This window comes from Sprattus sprattus (assembly GCF_963457725.1).
Source record: "Sprattus sprattus genome assembly, chromosome: 4".
In the NCBI taxonomy this organism is placed as follows: Eukaryota; Metazoa; Chordata; class Actinopteri; order Clupeiformes; family Clupeidae; genus Sprattus; species Sprattus sprattus.
The window spans coordinates 17,283,024-17,305,310 of record NC_137923.1 but is presented as its reverse complement, the minus strand read 5'-3'; the positions used below and the strand labels follow the sequence as shown (position 1 = coordinate 17,305,310).

The window sequence follows — 22,287 nt, the reverse complement described above, 5'->3', positions numbered from 1 at the left end:
TGATTTCTTGAGTTGACAGCCAATAAAAAAGTACATCATTAAGTGTGTGCCATTCACAACTGACTGAGTTTCTACCAACGGGGAGAGGAGCATGACATTATGTAAGACAAATGAAACTATCAAGTTAGTTGATGGCATCAAAGACTATTATTCAGCCAAAACGTTCTTGAAGATTGTAACTGAGAAACTCCAGTGCACAGAGGGAGAAAAAGAGGAAGTAGAAGGAACACTATTCCTGTACAAAAGCTTTCTTAAAAAAAAATCATAACTTTGCTATATAATGTGTACATACAGTACATTTGTATTGATGTATGTGTGTGTGTTTATATATATATATATAATGCTGGCATGTCTTTATGTAAAGGGCAGTCTTAGTGAAAAACAAAACACAGAAGTCTTTCATGTTGTTTACTGCACAAATTGTACATGTTTGTAACTGAACTGGTAGAACACATTAGGCAGCAGTGGGAAAAATAATCATTGACCATAGACCTAAACATTTAGCCTATACCAGAAATTACTTTGCCATCAGAAGGGATTTCATTTGAAAAGCAGTAAAATGACAGGAAAATAAACCTAAAACAACATTAAACCTTGAATGCTGATGTCAGACAATTGAGGTTCATGAATCAGAAATTATTTGAATTTTGCTTTGTGGTGTTCTTTTCATTTCAAAAGTACTTTGTCGTCTTAATAATATAAACCTCTGCATTAATACCAATTGACATCCTTTCAAAGATTATTTGGTCAAGATGATTTCTTTACAGTTTACTTTAGTATATATTTTATATATTTATATATAGTTATATACATATAAATTTAATTAACTTATTTCACTTTTACAAAAGAGAAGAGCTGGAGCTAATTTTCCTCTCACGTGAAAAACAAAAAACAGGCATAGGTCACCCTCTTCTTCCTGTGAAACCAATTACCAGACCCCCCCCCCCCCCCCTTCTTCGAGCCCCACTGTCATCCCTTTGCGGTCCTTAACAAGTGTCTCTGTGAAGCACCAACAGTTTAGAACAGTCATTCTTCTCTAGATTCTCAATCCAAATCCAAATTTACAATCTTTAGGGGGAAAATAATACTTACTTTTTTTGTAAAAAAAAGAAAGAAAAAAAGAAAGAGGGATGGGACTGAGTGAGTAGACATCCCAAACTGAGTGGAGCCATCTTACAGCCTGGGCATTTCATGCGCTTTCCTTTAGCAGAGGGGGGCTCCTTGAAGACAACGTTCCCGTGAAGGAGAGAAAGAGGTGCTGGTCAGCTCTCCTGACCTTAGTCTCAGGTGAAGCACAGGCGAGGGGAACAATATTTTGGAGAGGCCAATATCCCAGTGGTAGTCCATATTAGGAGAAAAGTGTTGAGGGAGCAGAGAGAGAGAGGATTCTCCATTTTACTCAAGAAGTCCCTGTCTTCAGGCTCCTGACAAGTGCAAATACCAAAATATAGAGCTGGTGCCAAATCTTCATTTCAGATTAACAAGTCTCAACTAAGTTTTCGATTTGTCATCTCTAAACAGAAATAAAGAAAAAGCCAGAGACATAGAGACAAAAGAAAAAAAAAAGCATACTTTCAGTAAGTTGAATACATAAAATATTGCATGCCCCCTACGCGCACACACTTGTCTTACAGACTCAAACTAAGCAGATCCCTGATTAAAGTGCACTCAGTAGCATGGGGAAAAAAACAGAGGAGAGCGCACAGCAAGATTGGGAGGGGAGGGATAAAGGGAGGGTCAGGGGACACAGGCGCAGTCTCCAAACTTGGCCTGCAAGCACCTGTGGTTAGCTCCTCCAGTAGGTAAGGACATGGTTTGCCTCACCACTAGCCGGTCAGCTTCAGCCGGTAAAACTGTACCCAAAACATGAGAAGACGTCAAGAGGGGGAGTCCGGGCAAGCCTGCCCAAGGCCGTCCCCATCTGATCAGTGGCCAGAAGAAAAGAAAAAAAGGGAAAAAAAAGAGTAGAGTGGGGGAATGGGAGAGCAAGATTCACAATCCTTACAAAGCATCTGAGCATGTATTCACAGATGCTTCAGACAGGTAAAGAGGAGGCAGGAGCATATAGCAATGCTGGTTTGGGAAGAAACACTGCACCCACACAGAGCGGTTGCCTTGCACAGAGAAGACACCGCCTCACATGTGCCACCTCAAGCATAACCTGGCCAAAGGTGTTGAATGAATATGTGTGTGTGTGTGTGTGTGTGTGTGTGTGTGTGTGTGAGAGAGAGAGAGAGAGGAGAGCGAGAGAGAGAGCAGACAGGAACAGATTTTTACGACACCCAACAAGACTCAATCCTCAACTATGACTTGAATACTTCTGCGACTTCTCCTCGGGCGTGGGTGCTTGCTGAACTGGAGCTAATCTTCTAAGACGTTTAAGAAAAAAAAAGGCAGCGAAAACGTTGAGGTTAAATCTCTATCAGATCTTCTCCTGAGTGAGAGATCTCATGAGTGACTGAGAGCAAATGGGATTGTGTGCGTGTGCTGATGAGATGTATTTATAAGTGTTCGTGTATGAATGCAAAGGAGGGAGCAGTGGATGAATGTGAGTTTGTATATGTGTGTGTGTTTATATATGTGTGTGTATGAGTGGCATGTAGTTAAATGGTATGTAAGTATGTTGTTGCAGAGTGGCTCGATGTGAATGGAGCATGTTCGTGTATAAAGCCTGGTATGATTTGTGTCAGCACTGACTTCAGTCTGTGCTCCTCTATCTCACTCACTTTGTGTGTGTGTGTGTGTGTGTGTGTGTGTGTGTGTGAGAGAGAGAGAGATGCCCCATTGTGTGTGTTTGTGTGTGTGTGTGTTTGATCAATCGCTGCTGGCTTCTTAGTGTAACCACATGTACTAGTGGGTTTCCAGTGTCTAAGCGCTTCAATGTGGGGCAATCGGGTGTACGTGTATGCGGAAGTAGCAATATCTGAGTGATAAGTGAAAACGCAAAAAATAAAAACCAAACAAAAAGAAACGTGTATGCAGGTGTGTGTGTGTGTGTGGCTCAGGAGGACATGCACTGGACGTGATCAGGACCGCCGTCCTCTTCATCAGAGGAATCTGGTGAGCTCCAGGATTCGTCCGTGTCCGCTTCCCCTCCCTCTCCACGTCGGGCCTGAAGAGAAGGGTGAATGCATTCAGTCATTTCTGGATACATTCAATGGTTGTTTCACTTCAACAGCCAGACACTCCCCATACTGACATTAAAGAGATGTATTTTTTATATGTAATGTTAGTAACGAACTGCCTAGTACTACCAGAGCAGGGGCGTCCCTCTCTTCCTTCAAGAAGCTTTTAAAGACCCAACTCTTCAGAGAGCACCTCCCTTCCTCACTGGCACCTTGACTAGTGCTTAACTTGCACTTCAGCAGTTACATTCCCTTTTTTCTTTCTAGGTCATTTTTCTATTTCTTATGTAAAGTAGTATTTATTGTTAAACCAGGTTTGTTTATTGCTCTTAGCTTGATTGTTCTCTCCCTTGTATGTCGCTTTGGACAAAAGCATCTGCTAAATGACTAAATGTAAATGTAAGTACAATGGCTTAATTCCTGGGGTAACTGTAATTTCTTACCATTCCAGTTACTACAAAGAAGCGCAAATGTATGATCACAGAGATACTGTTCTCCTACCCTTCCCTCCTAGGTCAGTAAGGTATTCTGGTAGTGCTGGGTCTCTTTCAAACACTGTCACTTTCCATATCAAGAAAAACATTTCACATCCCTAAAAACTTCAGCAGCTGGCAGCCTGGCGTTGGCTCTGAGCTGGGGTACGTGGTGTGCCCACTCACCCTCTGAGGCCTGCGGTTTCTCATGTGCCTCATCAGGAACCACAGCAACTGTGTGTCATACTGGTCTCCGTGGCGCACACTGTCCTCGTCTCGTTCACGTTTGTTCTTCTTCATCACCTGAGCGACCAAAATACCAGCGGTCTCATTCCAGACAGTCAGCCAATCAACACACCCCTACAGCCATATCTACAGCCGTATCTTCAGCGACAATCAACAAGACGTAACAATGCGTCAAACTCACATTAAACTCGTTAGTCAGAACGCGACAAACTCACATTAAACTCATTACAGTCACAACACAACAAACTCATTAGTCTCAACAGGCTTTACATCTTTGAGGCCCTTCAGTGAAGTGGGTGTTTCAGCGGTGGGAGCCCACAGCTTCACGTCGTGGTCCAGGCCACTGGTGGCCAGACCGGGGAGGTGAGGGTGGGGCTCGAGACAGTTCACCTGCACACAGGGAGAGGAGGGAGAGGACAGAGAGAGAGATGGGGAGCAAATGTAATAAGGTTATGCGCTTCATATGGGTTGCATGTCTTCTCCTGGAATAACAGATGACAAAGCAAAAATAATGAGGAGTTGTACACCTTATAAGTCGCATACTCAGGTGAACAAAGGCAAAATTATCATTTCAAAAAAGATAATTTAAATGAAAATCGATGTGAAAATATCATCTTTTTCTTAACTAACATATTTAGCGTCATAACTTCTGTCCTTACCACGCCGCCTCTGTCTCCCTCCATGAACTGCACAATGCGGGCGGAGTTCTTGTCCCACAGGTAGATGTGGCCACAGTCACTGCCACTGACCACAAACTCGCTGCGGGGGCCATAGAAGTTCACCCCCTTTACTGAGACACAAAGGCCAGCAGAGAGCACCTCAGTACACCGCTTCAGCAAGATTCACGCTCACGACCAGATAACAAACACAATGCTTTCCTATTGAGAGCCTGATTAATTACAGATTATACAGAAGTACTTACTTAATTCCAGCCGTACTTATGCTCTTTCGGAAATTTACCTGTGGCATTATTGCGGTGGCCTTTGTATTTCCTGCGGTAATCGGCACCGTCACTGTGGTTTGCATCGAACAGGTAAATGTCTTCATCGTTGTAGCTCGTTAGAAGCTCTGGAAAACATACCAGAAATTCTACATTAACCGAAGACAACAAATCTGCTTGGCACAATCAAGAGAGTCAGCATTATGAATCCCCCAATTAATGCGGTTTTAACATATAACGGACTGGTTTGCGCTACCAATACAGTAATACTAATCCTTTTTGTCGAGATCTTTCTAGACAAACCACAGATTATATAATTCTGCATCACACAGATTAAACAATTCAGAAGGAACAATGACATGCTTGCCAGTATTCCCGTGCATTGTATGCATCTTGGATCATTTGTGTTTAGGTCTGTTTATGCATTTGTTTATATTTTCAAGGGGAAAAAATCGAAACAAATGCTGTAAAAGGCCAGTGAGAGGTGACCAAGATGCATGCAAAACTCAGTAATAATTAACTCACACTTAACAATAACACTTTATTTTTAAATAATGCCTTCACAATTATATCACTGTTGCAAGCCTCAAAGCATTTCTGTTGTCCATGACAAGAATGATGGATTTGCCCCCTTAAACCAACAGTACCTAATATGTCAATGCCATCAGGAATAGGTGTGTGTGTGTTACCTGAGCCATCATGACTGTAAACCAGACAGGTGATGTTTGTTTTGGACTCGCTGTTCACAAGGTGTGACGGGCAGAACTTCTTCAGAACGCCATTGTTGTTGTTCTCGTTTATCTTTCTCCGGTCGTAAATCCTAGCAGAAGAGAGTGGACAGACCATTTGTATTCAGATTTCATTAATGCAAGTGACGTATATCATGTGTGGTTCATCAAAACCATGTCTGTCTCACCTAACATACTGATCTCTTCCTCCAACAGCAAATTGGTGTGTGTTGGCAGGGTTCACAAAGATGGTGTACAAGCCCACTTTCTTATCGCCTTCTTTGACCACCACCAGTTTACTGACATAGAGAAAGAGAGAGAGAGAGAGAGAGAGAGAGAGTTGGAGGCAGGGACAGAATGATAGAGAGAGGAGTAGAGAGAGAAAATAAAAGTGAGTTTCAAAACAACATTTCACACACGTGATCACTGGGTACTGAAAAACGAATTCCAAAGCAGTGTACAGAAGCAAGAAGCTGCTGGAAAGCTGCTAACTTACAATTTATATCCATGTCCCAGGAACCCACACAGACCCAGTGTTTATATCACATTATGCTGCGTGCCAGGGCTGGCATGACAAACCCAGACACCATGCAGCGATATTCCAAACATCTGGTTCACAAAGTTAACATATGACAACCCTTTAGCTGCAGGCACAGCTTGCAGTGATCAAGCTGCCTCCACCCGACTCAACAGTCAACCTCTTGATTGAAAAAAATGTTCTAAATGAGCTAAAACCACATTTAGCACAAAACACCTGGGAGGACTTTTATATTGTATTGGATTTAATTAAATGTTTTTTTCTATCCTGGTCTCTAACTCACAGTACTTGGTTATGCAAGGTTCAGTGAGACTCACTTTGCAGGCCGGTCGAGACAAAGGTCGATACCAAACACGACTGCATCCTCTCCGGCAGAGAGAAAGGAGCAGCGAGAGTCTGGGTCTAAAGCCAACTGATGCACAAAATGGAGGAGAAGGAGAGATACACAAAGGGTGGAGAGTGAAAGAAAGAACGAGAATGACTATCAAAACTGCACACAAACACTTGTTTGTTGAGACATGCAAGATTCCGACCATTATGTCATCTCCACAGACCTCCCCTTGGTTGAGCAGGCAGCTCCAATAAGATTGGCTTACCTTGTGCGCTGCCCCCTTGTGCTGTGCCACTCTTTTGGTGTTCTTGCAGCGCTGTGTGGCAGAGAGCTCTGCCACACGGATCTGGCCATCACGGGCACACATGGCCAAGGTGGAGTCTCCACTGTGTGGCAGGAACTTAGCCTGGTATGGGGCAGAAGAGATGAGTGCATCTTTAGTTAAGCACAAGGCCTCCTCGGATCAGAATCCTCTAAAAAACGTCATGGTTTTATGTGCACTCACATGACATTTTAGCATGAAAATATTGTACCTCAGTAGTAGTAATAGTACAGCTTGATCATTTAACTTTTTTTGCCCAGTTATGAACTTTTCAGTTGGTTGGTTAGTTAGTTACTTACATTTGACATATCATCAGATTGCATACCTGTCAATAATTCATGTCTTTTGGGGGAAAAACATCTGACCTGGGAGAACAATCTGTATAAAAATGTGTTGCGACAAAAGACATCTGTTCTGCATTGTAATTAGTGTTGCACCGATACCGATACCAGTATCGGATAGGGCCCCGATACAGCACTAAAATGGTGGTATCGGTATCGGCGAGTACCAACAAATAGTGCAGATACTTTTTTTTTTTTTTTTTTAATTTTTTTTTTTTTTTTTTTTTTTATCAATGGTTTGGTCCACAAACAAAACAAACACACAAAGAAACAATACAGGGAAAGAAAAAAAAAAAGAACTGACCAAACTTTAACTCTATTGTGTTCAAAATCAGAAAAGCCACTGTGCTGCTCAGTAAGGTAAACCATCAATTATAGAGGACTAGTCCTCAGTTATGTCTGAAGTGCTGAAACTGCCTTTCTTACTGTTACACTAGTATTATACATGGGACCAAACCATTGATAAAAAAAATAAATAAATATATATTTTTCAAATTTCAAACAGAGTGGTATCGGTATGGTATCGGTATCGGCCGATACTGCACAGCCAGGTATCGGTATCGGTATCGGAGCCAAAAAATGGCATCGGTGCAACACTAATTGTAATGCAATCCTATGACCGAAACAGGGTTGACTCAGGAAGATAATTTGGTAGTCTATTGTCCAATTCACTGGCATTCTCTTCTCCTATCAGTCAATCACCATCATATGGCCCTCCATCTGACCCCTCCTCCTTCTCACCTGGAACACGTTGCTCTTGTGGCCGCTGTCGAACTCCAGCTCGGCACGGAGTTTTGCCCAGTCCCAGATGACCACGCGCAGGTCGTCGCTGCCTGAGGCCAGTCGTGTGCCGGAGGGGTTGAAGTGCAGTGTGTTGACGCAGCCCGTGTGCCTCTCCAGCCGGCCCTGCAGTTCCAGGCGCTGCACCAGGCCGCGGGCGCCACACACGTGCCGCACAAACTGACCCGAGCCCCAGCCGATCTCCCGCGCTCGTAGCGAAGGCACTGCCCGCCACACTGGCACACTCAGCTCCTGCACCTCCGCACCCAGCCACTCCTCCATGGCCTGCTCATCCTGATCCTCTTCCAGCTCCTCGTCCTCCTCCTCCTCATTCTCGTCCTCATCCGAGCTGGAGGAGTGGCGACCCATGCCGGCACCACCGCCACCACCCCCGCCTCCGCCTCCGGGTCGGTTTCTCTTCCTGGCCGTCCGTTTGGTGCCACCACTCTCTTCTTCCTTGGCCCTCTCTCTCCTTCCTCCCTCCTCGCTCCCCAGCTCTCCTTCCTCAGTCAGGGAGTACAGGCCGCTGCCGTCCATGCTGTCTGTGTCTTCCTCCTCGTCCTCCTTGTTGCGATCTGCCTCGGGCATGGGTCTGTCCTCCCCCCCCTCCCCTGAACCTGTAGCAGCGCTAGAGTCTGCTGCAGCTGAGAGAATTTGCAAAATAAAAAATGTTTTTCAAACACCTAAATAATCACAAATCTATTACACAAAGCATATTGTATAATGTGAACCTTGAGTTGCATGCTACTGAATCAATTTGATGACACAGAACATTCCAAACCATCTTACATGAATGGAGGCCCATGTAACTAACTGGACTAAAATAAAATCAGTTTCCAAGACCTATATTTACCACAACTGTAACACTATCAGTCAATTCATGATTTAAAGGGGGAAAAAAATCTTTCACAAAATGGGTGAACTCAAACCTGTGTCGGGGCATGCCTGGACCTCTGCAGTTGAGGATGAGTCCCCCTCACCCCCTCTATCCTCGGCAGACTCTGGGTCCTCTGTGCCACCTAATGCACACACATTAATGTCAATGTTTCATTAGGGAGTTTAAGGCTCCTTAAGTTACAAGTCACAGTTTGCTTACCATTTGGTACACTGGATTTGCTGTCTGCATCTGCCATCCTATCACCCCTTCCAAGTCTCTCCTCCAAAAGAAGAGAGGCTTTGAAAAAAAGCAAGCTGAGAAATAGAGAAACATATTTTAACATTCAAACTGTTTTATTGGGTTTTCCCATGTCTATTCAACGTCTGATGCCCGTTGTTGGTGCAGGTAGTCCATTCCAGCATGCCTGGTTTGCTGTGTAGACAGTCAACGTGAGTGCATCAAGCCATAAACAAGCAATGGGCGGAACGGTTAGTTTCACGCAACTGTCAAAGTAACACTAGCAACGTAACCCACCAGCATAGGTATATAAATACATGAACTATTGCTAGAAAGCTAAGGCCCATTCGACCATAGATTTCTACCTTGTATAACTATTTAAAGAAATGTAACGCCAAACTGGTGAACAATAACAGTTTGAACATGGCAGAAACCTTCCAGTTCTAGTTACGTCATACTTTGTAAGTTAATGCTTGCCTAATTATGCAGTTAGATTAGCTTGACATGCTACAGCTCTCGATTAAAACTTTCACGTTCAATGTCCAGGGAGACAACAAGCGATCAATTCTGTCAATTCCATTTAAATAACATATCTCCTCTTTTGTTGATGTTAAATGTGTAGGTCAGGCACTACGTAACGTTACGTGGGAAGCTAACTAATCTTAGCATCACAATGTGACATTTGTCTAAAATAGCAAGCAGAGGGCAGTTTATGGTAGGCTAGTTCTCTAATGGAGGGGGAGTGGCTTTAATATACCTAACATTACTGTTAAGTGCTAAAAAGATTTCAGATAGCGTATCTACTCAAGCTAACGTTAGCTAAAAGATCTCATCCTATATCGTGCAGTGCTGCAGGCCAACGATTTAGTTAGCTTGTTGTATTTTCCAAAGAGTGATCTTGCAAACAGACATGAACTGCGTGGTTTGCTACCTGAACACATATGCGCGCACAAACTGGCTCGTGTTCTGTAGCCATCAAATGCTGGCTAGCTAGGTATCGTCAGCACCCAGCTAACTGTTGTGCTAGCTGGCTACCTCTGTTTGCTGTAGGCCCGAAGACTCCGCGTAGGACTGTAATCCTCTGCGCAGATTTAGGTCCTCAATCTGCAAATCAGGCCCCTCGAATGGAAGGCCTGAATATAAAATTGCACGACACGAGGAACAGGTACATCGACAAGCTTTAAAAAAAATAAACTAGTAGTTGACGGATAGAGCTTGCAGCCGTGCCTGTTCTGTTTTGACTGCTCTCTCACTCTTTCTCTATTCCTTTTCCGGCGAGCGAGGTGCTTTTTCCGGAAGTAGCTGACTAAATTAAAACCCAAACAAACAATGCATGTTATTGCGCTCCACACCACATCGCACGTGCAGTTTTCCCCCTAGTGGACTATTCGGTCATACAGGGTGTTGTATACTACGGGTGTTGTATATTACGCGTAACATTTTAAAGTAACCCTTTATCAGATACAATCTCTATTCCCTATTCTTACAATAGGCATATCCTTATAATCCTTATCCTTATAATTATCATATCCTTATCCTGCCCAAAACGTTATATTGTATTGAGTGGACGTATATATAAAATACAGGAAAATCTATTGAGAAAAAAATAGATCTACAGAGGAAAGGGGATGACGTCTATGGTCATATATGCCGCGCATTGTCTATACGCTTTAGCACAGCACAAATAATGGTTTCATGAAGCGACAGGCAGGTTGTGTTGCGTAGGAAGTCCTTTATTTCAACAATCTTCTTTTGCAAATGTAATATATGGCCGCGTCATTCACACACAGAGTCAAACATAGCCTGCACAGAGCCAAATACGCATTAACGTAGACTACACACTAAGTAGACGATTTAGGAGGAGGCAGAAGTAATTTTAACACACACATAACTTAACAAGTAACTTCTCACACACACATTTTATCATTTATTTGGGCTAAAACGCCAACAGTTCCGAAATATTAATAAAGTGCTCTGCCAAGGTGCTGATCACAATGATCAAAACTATGCATTGTTCGCTCATCAGAATGCTGCAATTGAACCGAATGAGCCATCCCCACCGATATGTATTGCTATTTCTTGACCTCTGAAAGACATTATTGACGCTGCTTCTGATTTACATCTTCATTACTTTCCGCAAGTGGTCCGTTCACTTATCGTAGCTGAAATGCAATTATAACCTTTCACCTAAAACTTTAAAATTTGCATGAATACGTATTTGTTTCTCAGTGGACACAAATCATTGAAAAAAGACATATTTTGGATAAATGTATTTAATAGTTTTGAAAAGTAACGGTATAATAAAGGGATAATCTGTTGATAATCATTTGCGGATAATCCGTTGTGCTCGGGTCCTGTTCCTCCTGTCGGGATTTATAATTCAAGAATGACCGGCGGACTAGGCAACATTATCCCTTACCATAATCACGAAATGAGCGCAGATGATCAAGCAGTGAAATTGTAGAACGTCAAGCTACTACACTCGTGCACCCGCCCCACCACAGAGAGAGATAGAGAAAGAGAAAGAGAAAAAAAGAGAGAGAGAGAGAGAGAGAGAACGAGAGCGAGAGCGAGAGAAATCACTCTGATTTGGGTCAAACTTTGGAGCCAGTCTCTCTCGCGCTGCAGAAAAACAAGTTTTGGTTTATCTCAATGATCAACGGCCAGCAAAGGTGCACCTCCTGAAGGATATTGTGTATTTCCGTCTTAATAGCCTACTTAGCCAGGAGCTATCCCAACTAGATCCATCCTCTACGATCCATCTTGCAAGACGAAGGGTGCATTTGGATACTACCTAAGGATGAGCGAGGTGAGTTAATGTTTCTGTTCCACCCTGTAATTCTTTTGTCTTTAGATTGTAATATTTGAAATGAAGCAATCCCACTTGAAAGATCAATCCTTAAAGATTAATCTCGAAAGGAGACGGGTGGATTTTAACATTACCCGAGGATGAGTGAGCTAGGTGAACTTAGGTTTCTTTTTTACTGTGGAAAAAATATCGTGGGGGTTAAAATTACGATCGTACTTCCGCTATGCATTCAGCCAACACAGTGTTTTGACTATGCTTCCGATATGCTGAAAGTGATTGTTGACGATCGTCATATAGTCTACGATATAGTTTAGTTACCATTAGAACAGGGGTTGATGTAGTGCTGTTGTGGTCACTGGCTGTTTTGTGTTAAGACATCGCAAACTTCTCAAGTATCATTCACAACCATCGTGATTCGTAATGCGTCCTATTCATTACCTTCTAAATTTGGTGTTGGGCTAATCTCAGGCGTGTGTCAAGGGGCTGTGTGAATGGCTGATTTGTAAGACTGACTGACACACGGGTCTGACCATCTGTTTTCTCCATTCATTCAGTTATTTACTTGGCTGATTATTATGGCTTGATAAGCCAGTTTTACTCAGAAAAACAGAATCCAATCCATAACAGCAATCTGATAAATAATAAATTAAACACATTCTGGATTGACAATTGGTGGGGGGAGGATGGTTCTTACTGGAAAAGTGGAGAGGGACTGCAACAATTTGCATGTGAAAGAGCCCATTGCCGCAAAATGGATTGTGTTTCTTATATGTGTCCATAAAAGACTGTTAACAGAAATATATAATAATAGAAATATAACACAGTTCTCTGGAGTAGTAATATTTCACAGCTGTAGTGCTACATCCCTCCATCATCCACACACCTATGTATACTCTAAAACATATACACAGATGAAGAAAAGGTGATCAGTGATAATCCATTTGATTGTTTCGGCCATTGTGAACACCACGGCAAAGAATAGGAATAGATGTATGCCCTGCCTTTTTCACTCCTCTAGACTTGGCCACCTTCTCTGTGTTGTCTTTGCCCTAAACAAAATGAACGAAAACACACACAAAAGCTGCAAAATGAAGTGAAGCAAAAGAGGAAAGATATTCACACATATGTAGTCAATATTTCCACACGGGCCAATCTAGGCCACTGTCTTAAGGCTAATTTTCTCATTTTCATTTCTTAATTAGATTAGCAGGGTGCCATTTATTCTATTTTTACACTTGGAAGGAATGAAATAAGGACAGGGAAAAGACGCGCACACACACACTCTCACAGGAAGATTCAATCAGAAGTATTCCCACTTCCCATCTGTCTACTTGTTTTGGATACTGTACAAAAGTGTTAGCAGCAAGATTCAGCTGTGAGTGCTTAGACAGTGATTATTATCTCGCAGCTGCTATGCTCCCCTTTGCTTTCACCATTTATTTGACAGAATGTCACGGGAACGAGTGAGACGCCATTCAATTAAAATGCATATAGACACAGAACACAGACACCAACAGATTTTAAGGGGAGAGTGTCTCTCAATTTGTTTTTCTTGCAACTTCAACCGTAATCCAAGAGGAGAAACATATTAGGGATTCTCTTAAGGGAATCATGCCATCAGGCCAGATTGCACTCAAAATTGAAAAAAAGGACGTCAGATCAGGATTAAACAGGAGATTATGGCTTTCGTCAGACTGTAGCACAACACAGGTTTGATGTTATTTCCTTAAGAATGGCTTTTATGAGGCTGATGGAGCCATCAGGATCTCTATGATAGATACTCACACAAAGTATGCATGTGTACACAATCTTTTCTTTTATTCAGCCTGTCCTGTCATTTGTGTTGCAGGTAATAACACCTGGAGAGGCCACTGATGGACAGGCTCCTTCAACTGACAACAAAGGTGTGTTCTGTGCGTGCTTTTTGTTTTGTTATGTTTTTGTTTTTTAGGCACTTTCAGGCGTATTTTTGTATCTGTGTGCATGTGTGTGAATGTTGTTTGAAAAAATGGCTTCTCATCTTTGTCCTGAATCCAATTTCTGCCTCTGTCTATCCGTCTATCTGTCTGTCTGTCATTATATTTTTAGCTCCTGGTGGCTTGTCTCATTACTTTCTCCCTCCCTCTTCCACCCTCCTCCGTAGCACCTTTAGCCTTTATTCCATGTCTGAGTCATTCTGTGGCATTTTCCTCCCTGTACTCCATCATTGCATTGTTGGATGTATAGTTCAGCATCATAAAAATAACTGCAGATGCTTTTCCTGCCTTTTCACCTTTTGAGATTGGATTTGGAATGTTTTTTAAAGAGGAACCACCTGACATCTAGCTGGTTGCGATACCATAGATGATTTGATACCAAAGCTGCACTGAGCTGGCTGGCAGTCTCTGATTCATACTGCTGTCATGGCACAATATGGTGTGTTGAGTCATCTAGCAGAACACCCGTTTAAATTTTGCTGCTCCATGCCAGAACAGTTTAGTATTCAAAATGTATTTACAAAATTAAAGCAGACTGAGTTTGCCGGGGGGAATAGAATTCTCCAGATATTAATAAAATTCAACCAACATTCATGGTCCTGAAATTTAAGGACGTATGTCTTAGGGGTCACAGCTACAATACACTGTATCTTTTACTCCATGTATTGCTCCTGCTGCTTGCTTTAATTGATTTTATGTAAAGCACTTTGAATTGCAACTCTTGTACGAAATGTGCTATATAAATAAAGTCTTACTTACTTACTTACTTACTTACTTACTTACACACAACCAATTTCCACCTGGTGTTTTTGAAACACTCACATTTTGAAATCTTAGGTACGCCGAGCCTGATGTTTAAGAGGGAACAATAGTGTTCATCTGTGAACTACACTACTGTGTTGATAAACTCAGAGAGCACTCAGTGATGTTGTGTGTGTATCTCGTATCGTCCACAGCGCCCACTGAGAAGGCAGCCGACTCAGCAGGGAAACCTGAGGGGCAGGAGCAAGAGGAGGACATTGACATCGACCTGGAGGCCCCTGAAACAGAGAAGGCTGCCCTAGCCATACAGAACCAGTTCAGACGCTTTCAGAAGAAAAAGAAGTGAAGAGAGAGATAGAGAAAGAGAAAGAGCGGGAGAGAAAGAGAGAGAGATTAATTCTGAAGCTAATCAATGGGTGGGAAATTATAAAAAAAAAAGTCAAATAAAAGCCAAATAACAGTCTAATAATCATTATTGTTGGGAGTGATAGGAAAAGGACAAGAGCATTTCCTACATTGGGTATACAACTATACAGCTAGTCACCCTCTTTCTCCACTCACCTAAACTTTCTTTTTTGTTATTGTTTGTAATTTGTATTTTTGTTTTAATTTTAATCTGGCAGTTTAGTAAATTCATATATGATCTTAATTTCTTACACAACCACAATTTAAAATCAGGTTTGAAATAAAAGCACAAGTATGTTACATGTCTGTTATGTAACCACATCAATTGCATCCCTAAATAATCCTTGAGAACTTGATATACATGCTTATTTTTTGCAATTACATATAACCTCAATCTGATTAAGTTTAGAAAAGGCTGTTACCTCAACTGAATCCAGGCCTTTCAAAGGGGTCTGTACTAAGCTACAGATGACGAGGTTAAGATACAAAAATTTAAATATGAAAACACAAGCCAACCGGAGTACTCAAGAATAGGACCATTTGCACTGAATGTGCAAATCATTTTGATAGAGATAGAAAAAGTTCAGAAAAAGCTATTATATCCTATATAATTACGTTATTATTTAAATATTTCGTTTTAGTTACAAACGTTGCTTGTTCTGAGCCACTTAAAGGTGTAAACTACTTTTTTTGTTTATAAAATTAGCAGCCGTCACTGAACGGAGCAAACTGTCAAATAGCACAAGTGGTCTGTACAAAAATCCAAGTATATTAAAATCTTGTAGTGAATGGAACAAATGTATTCAACTGGACTCTTGTTTTTTTTTTTATCCCATTATTCAAGTCTGCAGCATCACATGTAGATATCAAGGTTATTATTGGTTATGGTTGAGATTTTGTTTTGGGTTACACATGAAGATGGGTTACAAATGAAGTCCTCTAAGTTCATTAATATTAGTGACTGTCTGTTAATTGAGACACTCTAGCCCACTAATGAAGGATTCATCAAAGTCATTGCAATACGTTTAGCCTAGCTGTCCTCCATTACCAGAAATAGAACCATCTATTTAAAGTCTCTAAAAATACCCCTGTGCCAGAGGAAACTCATTGTGGCAGAAATCACGACTGGAATAAGTGTCATAAAAATATCTTCTTCCATGCAAGTATATAATCACATATCATTACAGCACTGTTGGTGTCAGTTTTGACCTTTTGTGTTTGTGTTTATTTGTGGGGTTTGTGTGCACAGTTTGTAGCGTTGGCCACACATCCATGCTTTCTCCCACTTGTGTGAAAAGTAGAAAGATTTGTAAGACTGAGTGTATGACTCATTAGTTTTAAGGCGTACCTCTTCCAAAATATGCCCAGAGTGTTTGAGTGTGGTGTTATGTAAAGAGGTAAGGATTACCTAATATCTCCTCTACTGGACACTAAAATACTACACGCCTAAGTAATCTGTACACAGTGCTAAATCGCAGATTATGTCTGTGAACTTTACCATGACAAGATGATAATATGAATCTGGATGTTTCCTTAGAGTATGTGTGATTGAGTATTTGCATCCTTGCGTGTTGCACACATGTAAGCACATATGTATTGTATATACATCTGTATGAGTATGTGTATGTCTGTGTATATACAGTATATGTGTGTGTGTGGGTGTGTGTGTGTGTGTGTGTGTGTGTGTGTGTGTGTGTGTGTGAGCATGCACAATCGAGTGAGTGTGGTAAGCTGCGGTGCATCAAGTGCTTTGTTCACAGGTGAAGAGAGGGGGAGTTATGAGAAAGGTGGCCCTCACTACTCTCTGCCATTTGTTATTATCCTCTCGAAATGAGAAGTGAAATGGAGTGTGGAGGAAAGGAGATAGTGGAAGGGGAGAAATATGTAACAAGGTGAGGATAAAAATAGTGATGTGGCAATGAAGTGGGTTGGAGAGTAGGAGTGGAGGAGAGAAAGTGCGCGAGAGAGAGATAGAGATGACTGCGAGTGCCAGTTGGTGGGGAGAAAATGGCAGCTGAGAGCCAAACTGCCTGGATGATTATGACCAAAGTAAACTTTCATGTCGGAAAACTGAGGCGTTAGTCCACCCACTTCCCGTGTAGCGAGTGACTACATCATGAAGTCATGTTGAAGTCATTTGCAATCAGCGTAACTCCATCCCCAAGACAGTGTTCATCAGGAGGGAAGCTCTGGCAGATCGACTGGTGCGCGTGGCGTCCTGGCACCATGCTTCCAGCACAGGGTGGTGCGCGTGGCGTCCTGCCACCATGCTAGTACACAGGGTGGCACATCTGCAGTACGGAAGACACTGAACACCTCGGGGTGTTTGCTCTTGTGACGAGGTCAAAGCAGCTGAGTGATAAAGTATTCGGTACAGCAGAAGGTCTTAGCTGTGACAGCTGAGCAGTTAAATACTGAAGCAAGTCTCCTATTTCCCATGGCTCAACTGGCAGAGCAAGATGCTAACACCAAGGTCATACATGTTTGGATAAAAAACCTATTGTCCTGTAGGCATATGATTGGAATTGATATTGTCTGTCTGTTACTGGTTTTTACAATGGTGATAGGTGAAGGTGAATAACAGTAAATCAGTGGTATGAACAGCTAATAGTTCATCATCATAATTAGAAAATAAAAGCAGATTAGGCCATGTTAAAGCAGAAAGAGTTAACAGTCAGTCCATCGTCCAACTGTGTAAGTGTGACAGTGTCACACTTACACAGTTGGACACTGGACTGACTGTTAACTCCCTTGTGACCCTGCATTTTATAAAATGGCAGATCTGCTCAGAGAGGCTTATGGGTAGAGTAATGCCACAGACAGCTTGGCTTTGTTGTTGTTGACAGGGTCAGTCAGGGACAGTACGCTTCCCCTGCACCCCCTCCCCTCCAGGCAATGACAGCTGCATGAGGGAGTAATTTTGCCAAATTTCAGCTGGATCAGTTTGGCGATGGCTTTGAACTCCTGCCCTCTAGGGATCATGGCACTGCGCTTCCTGTGAGCAGAGGGAAGAGGAAGTACAGCATGGTGGCATAGGGGCAGAGCTGGACTCCTGTTGGCCCAGCCTGAGGTTAAACCAATTCAAAGTCATTAGAGGACACACATTGGAGGACCTCTCAAAAAGCTTAGACACCCCTCTTTTAACCAGCTTTGTTTTGTGAGGATACATTCTTATTGTGATTTCTTTCTTTCCTGCTATGCTTGTATGGTTCTGAGGATATCTCAGTCGTTGCTCCTGCTAGCCCAAATCTGTTCGCCCAATTCAGATTCACTTTTCCTTTAGTAATAGTAACTACTCAGTATACCTGACTGTATAAATTCAAAGACATCAATTAGCAGTCCCTCCAGGATTTAGTGATTTTTTTGCGATCCAAATGACAGAATTGGGGTGGTGATTTTTTTTTAATTTGCAAGAAATTTTGCAATTTTTGTTTCTTAAACCCCACTTAAAGGCACAGTGTTTAGTTTTGAATTGCATATTAAGTAGAAATGGAATATAATATTAAAAATAACATTTTCATTAACTTCAAACCGATGTGTTTTTGTAAGATTAGAATCAGCCCTTCATGTCTACGCTTTTCACATTTCTATTTGATCTGATGGCCACTGTAGGTACTTGCTAGTCTGGGAAGTCCCGCCCCACTTCTTCCGGCCAAATTGATTTTGCCTCAGAACTGGGTCTGGCCAAGTATGGATACCCGTTCATTTCAAGATTTCCACAATCCTTGGAGCCAATCACAAACTGGCTTTTGGCTACCTGGCGCGCCATTGGCGGATTTAAAATAACCACGTCTACGTAGCAAACGCGACGGCCAAGAAGGTTTGAAAACATTGGACATGGAGGCCGCCAAACCTCAGCAAAACTTCGATACTGCTCTCGCGGCTGTCTTGGATGATTTCAAAGGCAAGTTTTCTTTGAAAACAGAACAGAAACTTGCCCTGGAACAATTCATACATAAAAAGATGTGTTTGCTTTATTACCGATCGTTGTATCGTTGTGTAGTATCGTTGGTCTGATTGGTTAAAGGCGTGTCCAATTACGTGAGTGAAGTGGATCGCTGATGATAGTTGGCCAGACTAACTGAGCAAATGCAATGCAGTGAAGGGGCAGGGAATTCCCAGACAAGGTACTTGCACCTGAGGGTATTCAATTGGTTGCAATTCAGCAACCTCAACACTAGATGTCACTGGAAGGTACACTCCACAAATACTAGAAAACAAATGAATGAGAGATAAAAATACACAGAGTATTTTAGTTTATATATATATATATAGTATATTACTGCATTTTTTATATATTTCTATATGACACTGCATAACAACATAAATATGTTAATTTCTTAAATGCTCTATATTGTTGTACTAACCTTATACATACCTATACATACTAATATGTGGGGATATATGCAGGGCTTGATATTAACTACAAGCAAGTCACCAAACGTAGGTAAAAAACAAACGTCTATGTAATCCAAAAGCTAGGACACTATGACCGCAACATACACAATTTACAACCTGAGCAGCAGAGCAAAGACAATACATACAGTGCTGCTTGAAAGTATGTGAACCCCTTGAGCAGTTTAGAGTTTTCTGTTGTTTTTCCATGATGTTCCTAATTTATCATCACCAGTTTTCCATGTATGAACCCCCAGCTGCATTGGTTAAGTCAAGTAGGTAACAGATTTGAAACACATTTGGGTGCTTAATTAGTCAATAAAGCAAACAAATCAAATGAGAAATCCTTAGGAAAAGGGTAGGGCAACACAAATTAAAAGTGAGAGACAACCAACCAAACTACTGTAGTGCCAAGGTGTACCCACACTGATCAACAATGCCGGGAGGAAAGAAGATATCCAAGGACATCAGGAAGAAGGTACTGACAGCCCATCAATCTGGGGAAAGCTATAAGACCCTCTCCAAAAGATTCCAGCTCGATCCATCCACTGTAAAACAAATAATTTACAAATGGAGGGCATTCAACATGACCGCAACTCTGCTTAGAAGTGGACGCCCATCAAGACCATCACCAAGAAGCACCAGAAGAAGAATAAATCAGCGGTTTTGATTGTGAACAAATAATTATATCTCGGACTCATCTGTCCAGAGAATGGACTTCCAGAAGGCCTCTGGTTTGTCCAAGTGCTCTCTGGCAAAGATGAAACGGGCAGCTTTGTTCTTTCTTGAGAGCGGAGGCTTCCTTCTAGCAACCCTCCCATTGATGTCATGATAAGCTCTCACTGGCTTAACTTGACACAGGTGAGGGCACTTCATAACTGAGATCTGCATCAAGCTGTACCAAGGAAGAAATTTAGGCCACTACTCCAAAATAGATGTGAAATTATTTATACATTATCTGGTAAATTGGGCAATATGTTATCATTATCGTGGCCTGGAAAGAAGTAACTCAGACTCCAGTGTGTAACCTTATTTCGGAGCAGTGGGATTGTTTTCAGGATAACAGGCAATGGAACACTGCAAATGTATATGTTGAGGTTGTCTTATGTAATGTTGAGTTGTCTTGTGTTCCTTCGTGTAGGTTTGGTATCCATGACCTGGCATGAGCTTCGAGTCTGGGGAAGAGGGGGAGGGGGAGGAGGGAGACAACACTCCAATATTTTGAACTTGGATTGTAAATGCTTGGTGTCTGGACTTCAGATACCTCCTTTAACTTTTAATGAGAGAGCAGTTACAGATCCAGTGGGCCTACCAAGCTTTCCGTCATACACCTGACACCAAACGAGTGGGACATAAAGCAGTGTTAGTGGTAAGACAGACTGTGCATAACCTTCTAGCCTACCACAACCAGAAGCCGAGAAGAAGCGGAAGAAAGTTGCAATTTAACATCAAGGCTTATTTCTGCAATTGTATGCAACATTTTTGCAGTAAATAAGGACATATGCAGCATTTTGATACATTTGAAAAATTGTCAATTTAGCAAATTGCGGAATTGCAAAGAATTGGAGGAACTGAATTAGCTTGTGCTCGTAGCAGGGATGGACAGAAGATTTCCAGGGTTATGGTTTGCTGTGGATGTGCAATCTCCCATAGGCTACATAGCCTGATTTTAAGGATGGGTTGCGTTTGTGTAATTACTTATTCTTTACTGCTGTCATCATTCCTTGTGCCTTTTCTTTATTGACCAATGAACATAGAATAACAGCAAGGCACTTTCAAAAATAATAATAATATAATATAATAACAGATATTAATGACACGCTGCAACACACGGTCCATATGGAGGCGACACAGGACACACACACCTGAGGTCGGGGTGAATTTATTCTCTGGTTTTTCTAGTTTCCAAATCAATCCATATAATGTAAAAGTATAACAAATATTACAAGTAGCTGGAATTATAAGAGCATTAATAATGTAACTCCTGTGATGACTGCGTGGAGCTGTGAGAGTGAAACGTGGGTTGGTGAGGTATGTCAGACACTGTGGGAGCGCTCAGTCTCTGACTCTAAAAATGGCTCCACATGAATGTCAGATAAGTACAGTCATGCTTTATGTAACCCTCCACAGTCAAATTGACCCCTTTCTGCCACTTTAAAGTCCATTTGCCTCTCTCTCAGTCTCTGTCGCTCTTATTCTCTTTCTCTCTCTCTCTCTCTCTCTGTCTCTCTTAGGTCAGTCAGTGAGTTTATTGCCATTCAAACACTGGTCAATCTTCACATTGTACAGTCAACAGAACTAGGAAGTCATTATGAACATGAAAGTCATTTGTGAAATCATGCATGGTTGGTTATTTACATGTCAACAATCAGGTTGTTCAATGTTTTAAGCATGAACGTTTATAAATATGGTGTTGCTACAGCCTCTCTCTCTCTTTCCTTTTGTCCCATGCTGTGTTAAACATGCGAGAGTGATTCGTTTTAAAAAAATGCATGGTTGTTCCAGGACGTTGCTTTCTTTATTACACAAAGGAGAAGAACAAAGGGGACATTTGCTTTATGGAATATTTTTATTTTATTTTACACAAAACATACATAACATATGCATCAGCATAACAACAGTCATGCTTAGAATAAAATATGCAAAGCGTTTCTGCTCTGTTTTTTGTATGCTGTTACGCTGAATGTATATTCAAACATATAGTCACTTTGATATAGATGTGGCTATAATTTAAATCAATTCACAACAACTTTGAGCAGCATTTATATAATCTGGGATGAGCACACAAAGCCATTCTATTTCATCCTTACTGACCGCTAGACGGTGCTTTCAAGCACTGAATGATCCATCTCGCGCACGCGCAAGTCGAGGAATAATACCAACATTGTCACAACATGACCCCGATGACCCCCGGATAGTCTTTATCTTCCGGTGGGGTCAGGGAAACTGTTCCTTTCATCTTCTCGCTACGCAGGTTTGGAGTTCGTTAAGAAGCTAAGGAA

The 22,287-nt window shown here is 41.8% G+C and overlaps 2 protein-coding genes across 4 annotated transcripts; one reads left to right on the top strand and one right to left on the bottom strand.

Moving 5' to 3' along the window:
* Nucleotides 1-394: 394 nt before the first annotated feature.
* On the bottom strand, nucleotides 395-10,215 carry dcaf8 (DDB1 and CUL4 associated factor 8). 2 transcript variants are annotated; one of them, XM_080837461.1, is made up of 13 exons: nucleotides 9,974-10,215; nucleotides 8,921-9,015; nucleotides 8,754-8,843; nucleotides 7,786-8,468; nucleotides 6,647-6,787; nucleotides 6,368-6,462; nucleotides 5,701-5,811; nucleotides 5,474-5,604; nucleotides 4,805-4,912; nucleotides 4,504-4,634; nucleotides 4,115-4,234; nucleotides 3,785-3,901; nucleotides 395-3,112 (listed from the first exon to the last, which is right to left on the bottom strand). In XM_080837461.1, exons 2-13 carry the CDS (start codon nucleotides 8,955-8,957, stop codon nucleotides 3,002-3,004), a joined length of 1,875 nt encoding a protein of 624 aa, XP_080693587.1. In that variant the 5' UTR covers nucleotides 8,958-9,015; nucleotides 9,974-10,215; the 3' UTR covers nucleotides 395-3,001. The 2 variants fall into 2 exon arrangements, with proteins under 2 accessions (XP_080693587.1, XP_080693588.1); XM_080837462.1 differs by lacking the exon at nucleotides 9,974-10,215 and adding an exon at nucleotides 9,870-9,923.
* On the top strand, nucleotides 9,190-15,692 carry pcp4l1 (Purkinje cell protein 4 like 1). Of its 2 annotated transcripts, none has more exons than XM_080837465.1 (4): nucleotides 9,190-9,399; nucleotides 11,652-11,747; nucleotides 13,597-13,660; nucleotides 14,680-15,692. In XM_080837465.1, exons 2-4 carry the CDS (start codon nucleotides 11,739-11,741, stop codon nucleotides 14,829-14,831), a joined length of 225 nt encoding a protein of 74 aa, XP_080693591.1. In that variant the 5' UTR covers nucleotides 9,190-9,399; nucleotides 11,652-11,738; the 3' UTR covers nucleotides 14,832-15,692. The 2 variants fall into 2 exon arrangements, with proteins under 2 accessions (XP_080693591.1, XP_080693590.1); XM_080837464.1 differs by lacking the exon at nucleotides 9,190-9,399 and adding an exon at nucleotides 9,973-10,103.
* Nucleotides 15,693-22,287: the final 6,595 nt, after the last annotated feature.

Coding starts and splice junctions, on each gene's coding strand:
- dcaf8 (XM_080837461.1), bottom strand. CDS start 8,957: ATGGCAGATGCAGACAGCAAATCCAGTGTACCAAATG. Junction 5,812..6,367: donor TGTCTCGACCGGCCTGCAAA/GTGAGTCTCACT, acceptor TCTCTATGTCAG/TAAACTGGTGGTGGTCAAAG. Junction 4,635..4,804: donor CCACCGCAATAATGCCACAG/GTAAATTTCCGA, acceptor TTTGTGTCTCAG/TAAAGGGGGTGAACTTCTAT.
- pcp4l1 (XM_080837465.1), top strand. Junction 13,661..14,679: donor TGACAACAAAGGTGTGTTCT/GTGCGTGCTTTT, acceptor TATCGTCCACAG/CGCCCACTGAGAAGGCAGCC.